This window comes from Colius striatus, chromosome 7 (genome assembly GCF_028858725.1).
Source record: "Colius striatus isolate bColStr4 chromosome 7, bColStr4.1.hap1, whole genome shotgun sequence".
NCBI classification, from domain to species: Eukaryota; Metazoa; Chordata; class Aves; order Coliiformes; family Coliidae; genus Colius; species Colius striatus.
Window position 1 is genome coordinate 36227399 of NC_084765.1, and position 17010 is coordinate 36244408.

The 17010-nt window shown below is 54.2% G+C and overlaps 2 protein-coding genes across 2 annotated transcripts; both read right to left on the bottom strand.

Annotated features, from left to right (window-relative positions):
- Positions 1-729: 729 nt before the first annotated feature.
- On the bottom strand, positions 730-7333 carry PLIN1 (perilipin 1). The gene is made up of 9 exons (XM_062000159.1): positions 7253-7333; positions 6492-6550; positions 5047-5245; positions 4834-4916; positions 4244-4496; positions 3834-4051; positions 3167-3316; positions 2301-2534; positions 730-1804 (listed from the first exon to the last, which is right to left on the bottom strand). The coding sequence occupies exons 2-9, from the start codon at positions 6534-6536 to the stop codon at positions 1427-1429; spliced, it is 1560 nt and encodes a 519-aa protein (XP_061856143.1). The 5' UTR covers positions 6537-6550; positions 7253-7333; the 3' UTR covers positions 730-1426.
- Positions 7334-11468: 4135 nt separating this feature from the next.
- On the bottom strand, positions 11469-16999 carry PEX11A (peroxisomal biogenesis factor 11 alpha). Its single transcript, XM_061999771.1, has 3 exons — positions 16919-16999; positions 16408-16523; positions 11469-14624 (listed from the first exon to the last, which is right to left on the bottom strand). The coding sequence occupies exons 1-3, from the start codon at positions 16972-16974 to the stop codon at positions 14059-14061; spliced, it is 738 nt and encodes a 245-aa protein (XP_061855755.1). The 5' UTR covers positions 16975-16999; the 3' UTR covers positions 11469-14058.
- Positions 17000-17010: the final 11 nt, after the last annotated feature.

The following is a 17010-nucleotide window of genomic DNA, read 5'->3' on the forward strand; positions in this document are numbered from 1 at the left end:
CTCTGGGATCCTTATTCCTGTTTCCCTGAACATCAGGGTCCTCTCTGGTAGCCCTGGAGCACCCATGAGCTGCCAAGGTGGGGGTTTCTCCACTGGGGAGCCACTGGCAGTTCCCCCATCTGCAGCACCGCATCAGTGTCCCAGAGCCCATGGCATCAGCCAATCCCAGAGGACCTCACTGAGGGCTGCTGCCTGCCATCCCACCCAAGCTGCTTTTGAGCCGTGCTGCCCACGGGCCTCTCTCCCACAGCCTTGCAGTGCTTGCAGCTGGTCTCTTGTGCAGGCACCGTACGAGCTGGGCCTGGGAACAGCCAGACGTGCGGCTCGTTCCCAGGATGGGGGTCGCACCGAGTGCCTTCCCAAGCAGCTCCCCTTGTAAGGCTGCTTGTCCCCGGGGGGATGGGACGTAGGGAAAGGGGTCACTGGGCTGATCACTGAACCCTTCTGCTGCTGGGAGGTGTCTCCTCTCATGCCTGGGAACACAGTGTGTTGGAAGAGGGTTTGTGTGTGCAGTACAGATATTGATTTCCCTGCTGTGTTCTGGAAACGCAATAAAACGCCTTTGGCAGGAGGTCCCCAGCTCCTCAGGGCTGTGAGTTTGTACTCAGGGCATGGGAAGAGACACGTACTGTGCTGGGCATGAGGAGTTTCCCATGCCCACTCCCTCGGCCCTGGGTTGGATGTCTGCTCCCTCGTGTCAGTGTCTCACTCCCAGACGCAGCCGAGCAGACGGGGCGGGCAGCAGCTTGGGAAGGTTTATTATTGCAGCGGCTACAGGAAGGTGTTGAGGGAAGGCAGGCGGGAGAGAGGGGCTGCAGGAGCTCCACTTGTTCTCACCAGTTTTCTTCCTGACCCCACCACCCCTCCCACCATCACCTAGGGGTGGGTGCCCATGGGTTTGTGAGGCCCACTGAAGGTGGGGACCTTCAGCTCCTGTGTGGAGGAGCAATCTGTGGCCAGGGATGTGCCCTGTGAGTGGGATGGTGAGAGGAAGGATGGGAAACCACGCTTGCTATGGTGATATTCGATGGTTTTGTTATCCTCCCTGCACTGTCTCAGCACTGTTCTCAACATGTGGCACACCTAAGTCCATGCCATCTGCTCAGTGGGGACTAGGGCAGCCCAGTGCCAGGCCTGGCTGGCCCCTTTATTTCTGTTCTCACCATTTTTTCCACATCTGCTTTGCCTCTTTGGTCCTCTCAGATCTCACCTCACCCTATCTTCTCCTTCCACAACAGGGCTTTTGGCTGCCTTCATTTCCCCATCTGGGCCCCATACACTCCATAAGAAGACATCCCATGGCTTGTCTACCACTTTGAGCTCCTGTCCCAATACAGGGGTGTGTGCAGGTGGCTGGCGGGGGCCTGGGCAAAGCGTGCTGGGGGAAAAAGAGCGGGGCTGGGAGGCACTTGTCCCCCCTGCCATCTCAGAAATCCTTCCTGTAGGCAGGACTGTAGAGGTTGCTGTAGTAAGCCCGGCTGTACATGGCCTCGGGGCTGAAGCGGTAGGAGCCCTCACTGACCCGCCTGTTGTAGGGGGAGAAGGCGGATTTCCGTGGGAGGGGGCACTCGGGCTCGAAGGGAGAGCTGCGGTAGAGGTTGTGCCGCAGGAAGAGCGGGTCCTCGAGCCCCAGGAAGGAGAGGGGGTGATGGCCACGGTACAGCCGCCAGTCGCCCCTCAGCTGGGATTTCTCCTCAGTGGAGGGGGTGTCAGGTTTGGCATTCTCCTCCTCCTTCTGCTCCGCCTTGGGGCTGGGCTTGCTGTCCTTGGCTGCCTGCTCTTCCTTCACTGACTGCCTGCGGAGCTGAGAGGTGAGGTGATGAGGTGAGCACCCAGCCAGGCTGTACCTGCCTGCCAGCTCTGCTCTCACTGTGCTACACAGCTCCCCTCAAAACTGGGGAGACCAGGACAAGTCAAGTTGTCCCCTGAGGGTCCCCTGGCAGAAGGGAGTGGGCAGCTGCAGCCCCTGGGCAGCTGTAGCGAAGTGATGGTCCCAGGGGAGCCGTGGGGTGGGGGGAAGCAGAGGGGACACAGGGTCAGCCTGGATTTCCACCTTGCCAGGAATTTGTGGTGGCATGAAGGCCTTTTCCATGAGCCATGTGAAGGTGTCACAGCTGTCTCTGTGCAGGTGACTCGCTGTCACGGCTTGAGAGATGCTCAGGAGGAGGGCTGGACACTGACAGCACCCCATCTCCCTGCTCTCATACCTCCCCACACTGCCCAGAGCTATGGGCTGCTCATGTGTTGGGCAAAATGGGGTTTGTTGGAGAGGGCTGGGACCTGTCTGGGGATGAACTCACCGGCACGTAGCTGTACAGGGTGCCCAGCAGATGCTTGGGGGCACTGACGAGGGTCCCCCCAAGAGCATCCACCGTCTCCATGGCCTTGGAGAGCCTGCGAGGGGTGAAGAGGATCAACCCCTCCGCCGCGTCCCAGGCCACGGCCGGGACCTTCTTCACGCTGGAGATGCCGGAGGCGCAGGCGCTGTGCAGGTTGTGTGCCACGCTGCCCACCAGCCCCGGCTCAGCCCCCGCCTGCACAGAGAAACCAGCTCAGCCGCTGCCCCGGGGCACAGCAGGGACGGCCCTGAGCTCCCCATCCCCTCTGCAGCTCAAAGCCTGAGTGCTTTTGGCTTGGCTTGCTGCTTTGCCGAAGCCACCGCAGCCCTTTGCAGCAGGGTCACTCGCTGCCCCCCCAGCTCCCCCCTCTCCCAGGCCCCCGGGGATCCCCTGTCCCAGCTATGCTTCCGCTGCAGGCAGAGGCGAAGGGCAGCGACCCTGACCTGATGCTTCCTGTCCCCACGTCCCGGTGGCACTGTGCCTGACCCCACTTCCTCCCACAGCCCCTCACTGCTGGGACCATGGCTGGGATTTTTGGGGAGGTGTTCAGGGGCTCTGTAGGGAGCTTGGGGCTGACACCTCACAGACAAGCCAGCTTGATCCTGCCTGGTGCTGAGGCTGCTCACAGCCCATCGTTTTGGGAAGTCAGGGAGGTGGGCTGCAGGGGATATCCCCTGCCCGTGCCCTCCCCCCACCAAGATTCAGTTCAGGGTTCAGCAGGGGTGGTCTTCAAGGGTATGGGGGAGGAAATATCCACTCTGCTGGCATGGTCCATGTGCAGGATGCCCTTGGGTGCTCGCAGCTTGCTGCCCCTCTTTTCTGCACACCTTGGCGTGGCTGTCAGCTTTCTTTCCCGCCTTCTCCTGCCTCAGCTCCAGCATGTTGCTGTACCGCCGGCTCAGCCAGCTGCCCGCCGTGCTCTGCCCATCGCCGGCGACCCGCGGCGCCTCAGCTGTGCTTGGCTTGGCCAGGCTGCCCTGGAACAGCAGCAAAGAGCCACCCCTCAGAGAGAGCTGGCACAGCCCATCCGCCCCATCCGCTCAGCCTGAGTGTTTCACGGAGGCTCTGGGGTGCGCGGGGAGCTGAGGGGTTCAGTTATGCACATGGGAAGAGATCCTGAGGGCAGCCCGGAGAGTTGGGGTTTCAGCAGAGGTCAGGGAAGCGTTTCCCACCACCGTGCTGGGATCCAGGCACCTCCTTCTCATCCTCTCTGGGTCTCTGCAGGGCCTTTTTGCTTTTGGACGGATGTTATGGCAAGGCCATAAATCAACAGTTTACATTAGAGCTGGCTAAAAATAACTTGTCTCACTACCATGGTACAAGGTTGTGTGTGAACGTGTGGTGAGAACTGCCAGCCCCAGCTCCTCCTGCTGAGCAGGGGAGACAGCAGCACCCACCACTGCTCTTGGCCTGAAGTGTCTCACCTGAAAGCAGAATCAGCCTGAAAATGGGTACGGGGGAGCAGGAACCTGGCAGGTGGGTTTTGGCGCTCACCAGAACAGGGATCCAGGTGGCCAGCTCCTGCCCTTTGGCCTTGGCACGCTGGAGGCCTTGGGTGGTTTGCTGGTAAGCACGGTGGGAGGCAGTGCTAACCAAGGCGCCGATCCGGCCCAGGGTGCTGGGAGCACTGGGAGCACTGGGAGCGCTGGGAGCGCTGGGCTGCTGCTGGGAGACCTTTGCTGCTGACCCACGTGTCCCTTTGGGCTTGTGATCTAAAGGCAGAAGAGCACAGGCAGAGGAGCAGTGGGGGTTTTACGTCCTGGTGGGACAACCCTCCTGGGCAGCCCTACACCAAAATCCAGGGGCTTCCTCCTGCCACATGCACCCCACAAGTGAAGTGCCACCCCTACGTACAGCCAACCCTCAGCAGACACCCTCAGAGGAGATTTGGGCAGCATGACTACCTGGTTCTTCATCCTCCTCTGGCAGCAGGTACTCCATCAGCTTCTCCAGCCCTCCCAGGGCCGTGTCAACCCCCGCAGCTGCCATCTGGCTCACTGAGTTCCTCCTTGTGTACTTTGCTGTTGTTTCTACCGTGCTCTTGGTGACCTCGTAGCCCTCCGCTGCCAGCTCCTTGATCTTGTCCACGGAGTTGCCAATGGTGCTTTTGGCACTTTGGAGGGGGGAGGAGATGCTGTCCTTCAGTTCAGATGCGAGCTGCAGGCAGAGAGGCAGAGAATATCTCTGCCTGTGCACTAGGGAGGGCAGGGGACAGCTGGAGGGATCGTGGGGACCCCAGCCATTGCCATGCCAGTAGATAGCCCTGAGAGGGGCTTTCCAGCCTGGGCTGAAGGTGAGTGGCAGGGATGGGACACAGGACACTGTTGACATCTCTTTGGGAGCATCCCAACCATCCCCTAGAGGAGCCCTTGCTTGGAGGTGCTGCCTTGTTTCCTGCCCAACAGCCTGTCACCATCCAGCAAGATGAGAGATGTGCTGTGGGCTCTGCAGAGGAGCTGGGGAGGGGTCCCAGACTGTCCTGCCTGCGACATACCTTGTCGACGGGATACTGCAGGGCAGGAATCTTCTCCTCCAGGTGGTCCAAGCCCCGGCAAGCCAAGTTGTTAGCCACAGCGACTGCCTTGGGCAAAAGCATGGGGTGGGCCCATTAAGCTCCTGGGCTGTGCTAGGCACGTGCTAGTGCCAGCAGTGTACCCTCAAGGGAGGTGCTGGTGAGCTGCCACGTCCACCCTGCCAAGGGACTCACACTGAGGCTCCAGCCTGCGCACCACGGGCTCCACGCTCCACATGGCCAAGGCGCCGGCGCCCTGCACGCCGCGCTCGTACACCTCACACACCGAGGCCACGAGCGGGTGCGCCTCCTTCGTGCTGGCATATGTCCGCTGCAGGCTCTCGCAGGTCGAGCTCACCACGGGCAGCTGCAGGACCCTCTGCACCACGTTCTCCTGTGCACAGGGGAGGGACAGGGCTTGGACAGCAGCCTGTTCCCAAGAAATGCCCCTCTGCCCATGCCCGGCTGGCACAGAGTGTGAGGTGGTGATGGCCTCCTGGGCCTGTGCTGGAGGAGGAGGGCATTGCTCCACCCTGGCAAAGGAGCGGGGGCACCATGGGTAGCGTTGGAGGGGTGTTGGTCCCCACTCCCCCTTTCTCCCAGCCTATCTGTCCAGCTGCTCCCTCTGACTTTCCACTGTGCTGCTTCTTCCATCTGACCCAGCCCTCGCTCCAGTCCTGGACCAGCAAAGACTGGTGCCTATGTGACACCTCTGTCCTGTCTGTCTTGTCGCCACTGTGGTATGGACCTCAAAGAGGTGAAGGGGAGGGGACTGTGAGAAGAGGGCACTGAGGCAGCATGTCTCCACATTCCCACACTAGCCCAGGCAGCGTGAGATGCCAGTATAAGCCAGCACAGATAGCACTTGTGTGTGCTGCCAGTGCCACAGCACGGCTGGAGGCTGGTCCCTCAAAGGCGCTGAGCAGGATAAACCTGCAGCTCCAACCCTCCTCTGAGGCTCTCTCCCAATGCCAACCACCTGCTGAGGTGAGACACCCCTCGCAGCCTCGAAGGAGGGTTGGGGCGAATGTTGGCTCATCACTGCAGCCATGAGGTGAGAGGCCTCTGCCTGCACAGGACAGAGCAGAAAGCAAGGCTGAGCTTTCCCTGATCATCAGTGGGCTAGGGGCCACGTTTGGCTTCATGTCCCACTTGTGACCATAACTGGACTGTGAACCTGCATGTTTGTGTAAAACTCTCTTGTTTTGTGCTATTTTATGCTAATTTTAGCCTGATGCAGAGCCAACCCTCTCACAAATCCAGCAGCTCAGCAGTCCTGGGGCTCTAGCCCTTCAGGGCAGTGTTGCATCCACAGCAGCATGACTGCTGGAGGTTGGGGTCCACAGTGGGGACACAGATGAAGGACAGGGACACCAAGGGCTTCCACGAGATCAGAGTTAGCTTTCTTGATCCTGAACTACTTAATTTCAAGCAAATGAAAGGTTCTATCCTTTCCTTTTGATGATGCTCTATATTATTGCAGGTAAAGATCCATACACAGTTAACAGTGGGATCCAGATAAAGATAACAGATGGGGCAGTGAGAGATGTGACTTGCATTCATCCAGCAGAGCTGGCTGGCACTACCTGGTGCCCTTGGCACAGCTCTGCACTTCCCTCTTTCCCTCTCCCTGCACCCACCTTGGCACTTCCATTCTGCAGAGGCTGATTCTTCTTTGCTGCCATCGTGCCACATCCACCTGCAAGGTCAAGTTGGGAGCTGCAGACCCCGCTGCAAAGGCAGAGCTGGGCTCGGGCTCCCCTCACTCACTCCTGCCCCCCTGAGCTGGGCTGGCACATGCACCTCCCATGGGTGCAACAGATGTGGCATTGCCCAACGCTTGACTTTTTACCATTTAAGCTGTAAAACCAATGACTCCACGCAGCCCTCCCCTGCTAGTGTGTCCTAACTACCAAAGATGTGAAAAAATTAGTTGAGAGGCATTTATTTTGGAGGAGTTACAGTACAAAGCAGAATAAAGGGCACTGGCAGAGCTGTAAAGCAAACTCAGAGTGAGCAGAATGCTGATCAATGTGTGTGAGGGCCAGGCTGAGAGACACAGGCTGAGGAGGGGTAAGAGGGCAGGAGAGTTGCTGAGAGGAGCTGTGGGTAGGGATGCAGTGAGCTGCCTGGCTGTGGTCAGTATCCCCTTCACATTCCCCCCATGGCTCTACTGCCTGCAATGCCAGCCTCAGCTCCATGCTGAGGGCAAAAGCACCACCAAACACCCATCTCCACTGCTCCTGGCTGGATGTCAGCCCAAAGCACAGCTCCAGCTCCCAGCCCCGGCACAGATTCCTTTCCTGAGATGCAGCTCTGGAGCTTTAGGGAGTGTGGGTGCTCCCTGCTCTCACCCTCCCAGGCCCGCTGAAGCCGTCCCTAATGGGGAGAGGCGACTCACCGAGGGACAGCCTGTCCCTGAAGAGCAGGAGCGGAGGATGGTGGTTGCACTGTCCCTTCACCAGGCTCCTCTGAGAGCGATGCTCCGTGTCCTGGCCACTACCACCAGCACGAGGCCCCACCTCCCGCTTGCGTGGGTTTGGGAGCTGGCGTAGGGAGGTGGAAACTGGCCAAGGATCTGCCTGAAACCACCATAATTTGGAACAGATGAGGGCAGAAAATCCCCTTGGTTGGTTTCCTTGCAGAGCCCAGAACACAGAGCACAGCTGGGGTGCACCGGGGTTTCATGCCACTCTACCAAGAGAAGATGAAAAGAAGCTGCCCTGGGACCTCACCACCTCAAAAGCAACAGGTTATGAGCAGCCAGGGAGAAGGCGAAGACTCAAGCAGAGTTTCCTAAGAGATTAAAACCTTCCTGTGCCTCTGTAGTCCCTGCTATGCCCTGTAGTCCCATTCTGCTGGGAAATGGTAACACACAGACCAAGAATGTAGTTCCTCCTCATGAGAATTCACTAAGCATAAGGAGGGGAAGGCAGATAGGAGGGACACAGGGCTGCATACAACAATCTGGTTTGGCCAGGTCAGAGAACTCACAGAGGCTTTTGGTGAGGAGGCTTTTACCTGAGGGTCGGGGCAGATGCTGCATTAGGAAGGCTCCAGCCATTTGGAGTAGATGGAAATGGAAGGAAAAACCAAGTTGGAAGGGATCTCTGGAGGTTGCCTCATCCAACCAGTGCTCAAAGCACCTTGAAGTTAGATCAGGCTGCTCAAGGTCTCATCCAGTCTTGAAAATCTCCAAGGATAAGGTTCCCGTCTCTCTGGGGCCCAGTTCCTGTGCTAACCACACTCATGTTAAATTCCTTTTTGCCTTATGTCCAGATGGAATTTTCTTTGTTGCAGCCTGTGTCTGCCATCTCTTGCCCTTGCTCTGTGCACCTCTGAGCAGTCTGTGCTCCAGTCTGCACTGGTACAACAGGTACTCTGTGCTCCTCAGGGTCTCGCGGGATCTCGACTGGCTTGAGAGTTGGGCAGAGAGGAACCTCCTGAGGTTCAGCAAGGACAAGTGCAGAGTCCTGCATCTGGGAAGGAACAACCCCATGCACTAGTACAGGCTGGGGGTGATCTGCTGGAGAGCAGCTCTGCAGAGAGAGACCTGGGAGTCCTGATTGATAATAAGCTAAATCTGAGCCAGCAATGTGCCCTCATGGGCAAGAAGGACAATGGCATCTTGGGAAGAAGAGTGTGGCCAACAGGTTCTTCTCTCCCTCTACTCTGCCTTGGTGAGGCCTCATCTGGAGTCCTGTGTCCAGTTCTGGGCTCCTCAGCTCAAGAGGGACAGGGAAGTGCTGGAGAGAGTCCAGTGCAGGGCCACCAAGATGATGAAGGGTATAGAACATCTTTCATATGAGGAAAGGCTGCGGGAACTGGGGCTGTTTGGTCTGGAGGAGATTGAGGGGTGATCTTATTAACATTTATAACTATCTAAAGGGTGAGTGTCAGGAGGTTGGGACATCCCTTTTTTCTATAGTAGCTAGCAACAAGGCAAGGGGTGATGGGATGAAGCTGGAACACAAAAAGTTCCACTTAAACATAAGAAAAAACTATTTCACTGTGGGGGTGAGGGAGCCCTGGCACAGGCTGCCCAGAGGGGTTGTGGAGGCTCCTTCCTTGGAGGTCTTTAAGACCCGCCTGGACATGTTCCTATGTGACCTGATCTAGATGACCCTGCTTCTGCAGGGGTGTTGGACTAGATGATCTGTAAAGGTCCCTTCCAACCCCTACCTTTCTATGATTCTATGATTCTATGATTCTTACCCTCTCAGTGATCCTCTGCTGGACTCTAGTCAAGATCTCTCCTGTGCTCTTGGGGCCAAAACAGACTGCAGTTCCCCAAATGTGGCCTCACAAGTGCTCCACAGAGAGGACCAACTGCTCTCCTTGACCTGCTCTTGTGACTGTTGCTCCTTCATGGCCAGCCTGCCCTGCTGCACAGGAGGCACTCTGACCACACACATCACCACTAACAAGTCTGTTTGTGTTCCTAATTGGAAAGAAGACATCACCTGTATGGAGCTATGGTAAGTTTTGGTTATTGACTATGGAAATCAAGGATGAGCCACGTTGGTGAGGACAACATGGTGGTTAGAGGACAAATGCCAGAGGACAAAGCAGTAACCAAGGGGATCAGTGTAGAGGACACAAGGCTGCTGTGGGTCCTGGACCACCCATCATGAGGCAGGGAGACCCTTGGTGTGTGGCTCAGCATCAGTGGGGGGCAAAGCAGCAGAACTGAGTCCTTGAGCACCTGCAGCTGCCCAGCACCCTGTGCAGGACACAGAGGTGTGTACCCAACACAGCTCCACGGCTCCCTGCTCCTGCCTGCGCTGTTTGGACAGGGGTAGGAGGCTTCCCAGGGATGTGGGAAAGGCACAATGGGAGGAAAACAGCCCCTTTCCTTCCAAACAGCTCCCTTCCAGGCCAGGGCCAGCTGAAGCTCACAGGCCTGCCTTGCTGGTGGGTACTGAGGCGAGTGAGTGTCCTGGGTTGTCTCCAGCTCAGTGGTGGCGTGAGTTACTGCTCTCCAGACAGCAGGACAAAGGGCAGCAGCCTGCTCAGAAGTTTGCTCTCTTGGCACTGAGACATTTTCCAGCCCTGCTGGCCTTGCTAAAAGCACAGGGAGCATGCCAACCTCCTCTCTGCCTTGGCTGGAGTCAGGATCAACTGACAGCACAGCCTTTGCCCTACTAAAGCCTTTGCTCATCCCATCCCCTTCCCTCCCTCCCTCCCTCCCTCCGGGGCAAAGGCTGTGGCAGCCCTGGGCTCTGCAGAGCAAAGGTACCGTGGCCTGCAGCCCTCACCACTCCACCCCACAGCAGAAGTCCTGCCTGTGTTTCTGCAGGCAGTATTTAGAGCTCCCCAGGTCAGCTGGGTGCAGGGGAGCAGTTTTACACCCTTGTTTCTGCAGTCTGCTCCAAACCCATTAACATCCCACAGTGAGGGGATGAGCCAGGTCCACCTCCAAAGACATGCAAGGCATTTTACACTTAGGTCTGAGAGGGTGCTGGAGAAGTAACTAATTCATTCCTGTGTCCTAGGGCAGGGTCAGCACCCCCTAAACCACGACTGGCAGATACCTGCCCAGTTTCTTTTTAAGGACTGCTTTCCTGGGCAATCTATTTAGTCTTTTGCTTTACATACAGTTAAAGAAGCCACTCGTGTGACTTAATTCTTCTTTGCTGCAATATAAACACATTATCTCCTGGATGGATTGAGAGAATGATTTATTGCCTTCCTCTTGGCAGCAAACCTTTTAGATGCTTGGAGAGTACTCACACCCTCCCCCAGTCACCTTTCCTTCCCAGAACCAGTTCATGTGGTCCCTCCCTGGAGATCCTGGATTTTAGACCTTTGATCATTCCTGTTACTCACCTGGAAATCCCAAATGGCTCAGAGGTTTCTTGAAACATCATGCCAAGCTTGTATAAGCTTTGGGGAGGCCTTGTCTGGAAGCAGAATAGAAGATGACTTTGCTCATCTCAGATCACGCTCCTGTTAACTGCTTCCATTACAAAATGCCTGGGAGACCAGTAATTCAGAAGGAAACTCTTGCTAACACACTGCTGAATGCAATGCTTTATGCATTGTGCAGGAGCTGACATTTAGGAGCTTCCAAGTTTTCAAGGCTCTTACTGCAAAGGGATAGGAGCTTGGTTTTAATAGTTATCCTGGCTCCATCCCTCCCCACCTCAGCTGGAGATGTTACCCTTCACTCCCTGCCCTGAGCAGGAATTGGTTGTTTAACAGCCACAGCAATTTCTCCTAAGATACTAAGACATATCCATAAGACACTATAATGCGGGTGCATCCCTGCCTTTCCCCGTGTCTATGCTTGGCAAAAGGCTCCAGCTCTCTCTGCTTGTACTCAAAGGCAAGTGATGGCAATTCTCAAAACATCACTTTATTTCACAAATGGAGTTTTACCAGGGTCCTCTTCACGTTTTTGCAACTGAAATGGGGATTGTAAATCAGCCTGATGAACCTGGCTGTCACCTTGCTTCTGCAAAAGGACAGCTCTAACTCAGGCACAACTACAGGCAAAATCTCTTTAACATCCTTCATAAATTTCAGAGATGGGAGGGGGGATTCCTCCTTCAGCATGTCTTTACACTTTCTAAGTTAAACACACACAAACACGGTGTCACACTCATCCGGGTTTATTGCTCGTGTCCAAGCAGCTGTCCTGACTGCAACTGCTGTAGTAGAAACAGGTACAAAAATATGGCACTGAAAGGATTGTCTCCATACAGTCATGATTCTACCATGGCTTCAGTCACACCATGTTAAGGTACATGAAACTGGTAGCCTCCAGCTGGGGGAGCAGAAGGCAAATATTAGTGCTTAACATTCAGTCAAGAGAGTTACTCCTGTATGCTCCAACCCATGTCACATAGCATGGGACAGGTAAGGCTGAGACAGGCTGAAAACCCACTGCCTGTACTTGCTACTCCATGCCAGGAGAAACATCAAAGGCTGGCTCATGGCTTTGCACAGTGTTTGCCTAGCACAAGGGAAAAGTCACCCCTCTCCCTCGGTGGGGCACGGGGAGGTGCAGCTGGCTGGAGGGCAGGGGGGGACACATCACTGTATGAATCCCTTTCCCCACCAAATACAAGAGAAAGAGAAATCAGTTTGCAAACCAGTGCAAGAAGTAGTTTGTATCTGAGAGCTCCCATGAGAGGAATTCAACACACCTGCTTTTTGTGCAAGAAGACAAAATCCCGTGGCCAAACCTCCACTGTCAGATCATGAAGGCTCCTCTTCCTTCCATACAGAGGATGCTACACACACAGATAAAGATCAAACCTGACCAAGGGAGGGGTGGGCTCTATATTGCCAGGAGCTCCATAGTAAAGAAACAACAAAAATTCCACTGTTAAAAAGGAGAAGCCCTTGAAGACAACATACCCCAGATGGGGTATGGTCCATTATGGTCTGAGCTGCCTCTCTGCTCTACTTTTAATGGTATTCATTCCCATATTCAAAAGAAGAGCTGCTGCAGGCCCAGTTTGGTCTTCAAGCACATTTAATTACCCTGCCCAGCAACCTCTTTTTGGTTTTTTTTCTCCAAACCCTTAATTGGCAGGCCAACACTTCAGATTTCAACTGCAAGGAATTCCAAGCCTGACCACAATGACTTGAGGTAAACTAGGGCACTGCCTTAGCATGCCTGCTCAATTCCACAGCCTCTGCCTTTTGATAAAACAGACCAGCACCTTTTAATTTCTGTTTTAAGACAGCACCAGAAATAATAGGAGTACCTTGGGTCAGTTTAGAGTACTCTCTGTTCACATCTCCTGACAGATTAAACAAAGAGTCCTTGCACCAAAAAGCAGCAGGACACGCAGGTCTGACTGATGAAGAAAAAGGGTGATTTTATCTCCTATGTAGTCTCCTATCAAATTTTAATCAGATGATGTCAGAACTAGTACTGCATGGCATATTAGACAGCTGGACAGTATTTCTCTTTTAACCTAGACTTCACTGCCATGCCATCATTCCCAGGGAGGTATGTGATGAGCAATCATGCAGGCACTTTCAGATGGTAGAACCTATCCAACCACGGGGAGGGTGGGGGGAAGACACAAGAGGGAGGACAGGGAAGACCAGACAGGAAAATCTAAACCATGAATGCCCAAATCCAGTAATAAGCTTTTCTTCCCACAGGGGATTCTGATACGATCACGACCAACTCCATTCCCTTCCCTTCTCTCTGGGACCTTACCCAACTAGAAACACACCCTTCCAGCTTCTCTGACTCAACGAGCTCTGAGCCAGGCTTCTCTCCTTAACTGCAAGTCCCAAAGCTCCTTATTATACTGGAATTTTTCACTTAAAATAGCAAAACAAGCTCCTTATCACAGTATGATTAATGCAAAACTGTTGTACTTGGAATCACAGGGGTTTGGGAGTTAAGGTGCATGTGTAATGGGAAATTGAGCGCTTCTGAGTAGTTCCAGATTCACAGCTTTGGAAACCCAGCTCCCTACAAATCACAGCATCATCAGCACTCAGGCAAGCTTCTTCCACATGCTGTCCTTCACCAAAACCCTCAGCCATGGCCTGCTGGAGAAGTCAGGCTCAGTGCCCAGTGGTCCTTGACTCACATTATTGAAGGAAAAAAGAAAGTGCTCATTTCATCACAAGTTGGCTTTCACTAGGCTACAGGTCCAGTGCCACCAGAGATCACGGGAAGGTCAGATCACATCATCCTTCAGTTAGTATCACACTGCATTCAGATCCCTCCCTACAGACATCAGGATCCAGCAACCCAAACCCACCAGAACACTCATGCTTGACTTTCTCTGCAGCTCCTAACCTGCCTGAGCCCACTATGGAAAATCTGACTGTAGGAAGGAACCTTTGAATGTTAAATTCCAGCTCTCCAGTGTAAACATGATTAGTTATGAGTCATATACCTATTAGACTTGTCTATGCAGCTCTTTCACAACCCTGTGTTAAAACAGAAGAACATTAGTATTTCCTTATCTAGCAGCTATGTCCCGCTTCTGTGAAATATTACTCTGCCTTCTCCCATCTCTGCTCCAACAATGAGTGTGTCATGGCACCAAACTCACCTGCAAAGACATAGGAAAGGGGAAAAAAAAGGACAGAATTTGATTATTCAGAGGACTAAATTAACCTGAGGTTACTGTGAGACATGTTCATTTTGAAAGTGCCATATGGAGGATAAAAACCTATCAGGATCAGAGCTGTTGACTCGCTGCTGGCTGAGCAGCTCCTTTTGTGTCACTGTTTCAGCTTCAGATGTGGGCTTGCTAATGTGAGGATCCCCACCAAGGAGGAGAGGACACCACAAAAACCTATCACTCCTGGGTTGGTCTTGTAGATCCCTAATGTATCTAAAGGACCTGAGAGATCACAGAGGTTCTTCACCAAGTCCAGCAGCAAAGGAGGATGTCTTTTCAGTATCTGAAACAGCAGGAGGAGAAAGCCGTGTGTACCGCCACACCTCACACAGCCGAGTTCCTGATAGTGTCTGTCCCCAGAGAAATTCTCCTTCTTCTTTTTTTCCTGCACAGCTTGTTCCAGCCTCCAGGAGACTTCATACCAGTCCCTGGCTAGATTCATCAGGATTGAAAAGTAGTAACACTTGGTAGCCCAACTGCGCCACTTGGGCTTATTGATGTCAGGATGGAGCCCGATGCTGTTCAGCCACAGCACCGCGTCGCACACGAAGTACAGGGCACGGGTCACGTTGGAGGCCGTCAGGCAGAGGCGAGGAACTGCATCTGGCAGCTGTGTCGTTCTCCTGGCTGCCACCAAGGCGTGCACCATGTTGCCCAGTCTGAACACTGCAAGAAACCCCACAGAGGTTAGCATAGCCTGGCCCTGAGAGCAGACACAGCCCTGCGCAGGGCAGCGCTGCACGCCACGGCCCACGCGGCTGTTTGAAAAGCTTAAGTGGGCTTTGGGCGTTTGTATGCTGAAGCATTTTCTTCTTGCAGTGTGAGATGCTACTGTGAGTGAGGACAAGGGTGTAAATATATCTGTCCTGCCTGCACCAGCCCAGGACATACACACAAATGTTGTCAGGAGCCAGGACCTGCAGCCTTCTCCTGCTGCTGCATTCTCAGCGCCTGGGTGCCCTCGGGACCACTATCACCCACGGCTCTGAACAAGGCACTGCCAGCCATGAAGAGGTTTAGATTGGAGATTGGGAAGAACTTTTTGACTGAGAGGATTGTTAAGCACTGGCATGGGCTGTCCAGGGAGCTGGTGAAATCCCCATCCCTGGAGGTATTTAGAAGCTGTGTAGTTGAAGTGCTTAGGGATATGGGTTAGTGACAGGCCTGGCAGTGTGAGGTGAGGGGTTGGACTTGATGATCTTAAAGGTCTTTTCCAACCAAAATGACTCTAAGATGGAACACCAGCAAAGCCTCCAATTTCAACTGTACATTGCACTGCATTTCACCTAACTCTGTGGGCAGATGTTACTACACTAACCCCATTGCAACTGTGAGCTACATCTTTCCTAAGCTGCTGTGAAAGCTGGCGATTCACGTGCTGAGCACACTGAGACCCTCCTCAGCCATGAATCTGTCAGATGTACTTGCATTTCCCTGCAATTCCAGCTCAAGTATATTCCAGTTCAAGTCACAATACGTGGCAAGCCTGATTTCATCCTCTGCAGAGCTGAGGTTTAGCCCCGTCAACGTTAATGCAATAAAACACTTTTCATAACCTGCTGCACTGTCACGGTGACAGATGTTGGCTGCACCCAAGCTTAGTGGAACTGCAAGAGTCCTGAATTGAGGCCTGATGTCTATTGGTGATTTGTTTAGCCACAAGCAAGAGGGTTGCAGTTACACTGATAAACCAGCTGGCTTCTCTGCCAGGAGCTGCCATACTCTGGAGCTAACTGGAATAACAAACAAGTCCGTGGTAACACACTGAATCAGATTCTCTGCTTCGTATGTTGGAGTTGTTTCAGGATGAAGCAATTGATAAGTAGGTGTAAGATCAACTGGAAAGGAAGCAATCTAACCACAGCAAGAGTGTCACCGTCACGATGGATGCAACCGTGACACAGAACGTGATGCACACGCTCAGACCATGAGGAAAGTGTGGAAGGGTCTTTGATTTAGCAGAGTATAAAGGCTAAAGACAATTACTCTGTGAAGTGGGATATAAACAACCTTATCAAAGGATGGTCCTTTGGAGGTGATTTTATTGGGATGATGATCTTTAACTTTAGGCTGTCTCAGCCCACTGTCTGGAAGGACTAATGAGGACAGTAATTGCCTTGCATTGTAACTCTGGGGTCCGTCCTCGAACAGAGAGGACAACTTGATCTCTGCAGTAACAGATGACTGTTAACTCAGTTCTCTAGTTGTCCCAGAGACAGCTGAGAACGCCTGATTGGAGAAGAGGCTGAGGAAGGAATAAATGTCTCTCTGGCCCTATCTAGCCTGGCCAGCCAAGGCAGGGGTAAGGCCTATTGACAATTTTGTTTATATACTACAGGAGGTTTTGTGGCTCTAGGTAAGTAAACTAGAGAAAACACAGGGCCAGGAGCTGTTTTGCTGGGAGGAGCAAGTGAATTAGGACTTATCCCTCTAGACACCAGGTACTTACTTTTCCGGCCAGAGCTCATGCTAGATTCCAACTGCTTGAGTTTCATTACCAGCTTCTTTTTATCAGCCTTACGCTCTATTAAATAGCTAAGCAACATGCATGTGTACTGAGTGGCTCTGGAATGGAAAAAACGAGGAAAACGGTACACAGGTGAAACAGGGACAATTCACAGGGACGGCAGCAGCGGGGCAGCGTTTAACTTCCGAGCTGAAGGCCACCCCTCCGGCACCCTCGCAGTGCCAGGGCGAGTCAGCCCGGGGCAAGGGGCCCGAGCGCCGTGCGGGAGCCGAGGGCAGGCGCGGCGGCGAGCGGCCCGGGACCAGCGCGGGCGGAGCGGGCGGCTCTCCCGCCCGACGCGGCGGGCCCTGAAGCGGCCGGGGGCTCGCGTGAGGGACCCGCCGAGGGCCCCGTCCCGCAGAACGGCCGCGGGGATGCTCCGTCCCGCCGCAGCGCCGCGCCCGCGGGGATGTCGGACGGGCCGCCGCCGGGCGGGCCGCGGCCCCGCACTCACCGGAACAGCTGGTCGCGGCCCTGGCTGCGGTTGGTGAACTCCACGAAGCCCTCCATGGCGGCGGCGGGGCGGCGGCCGCCGCGGGAGCTGTG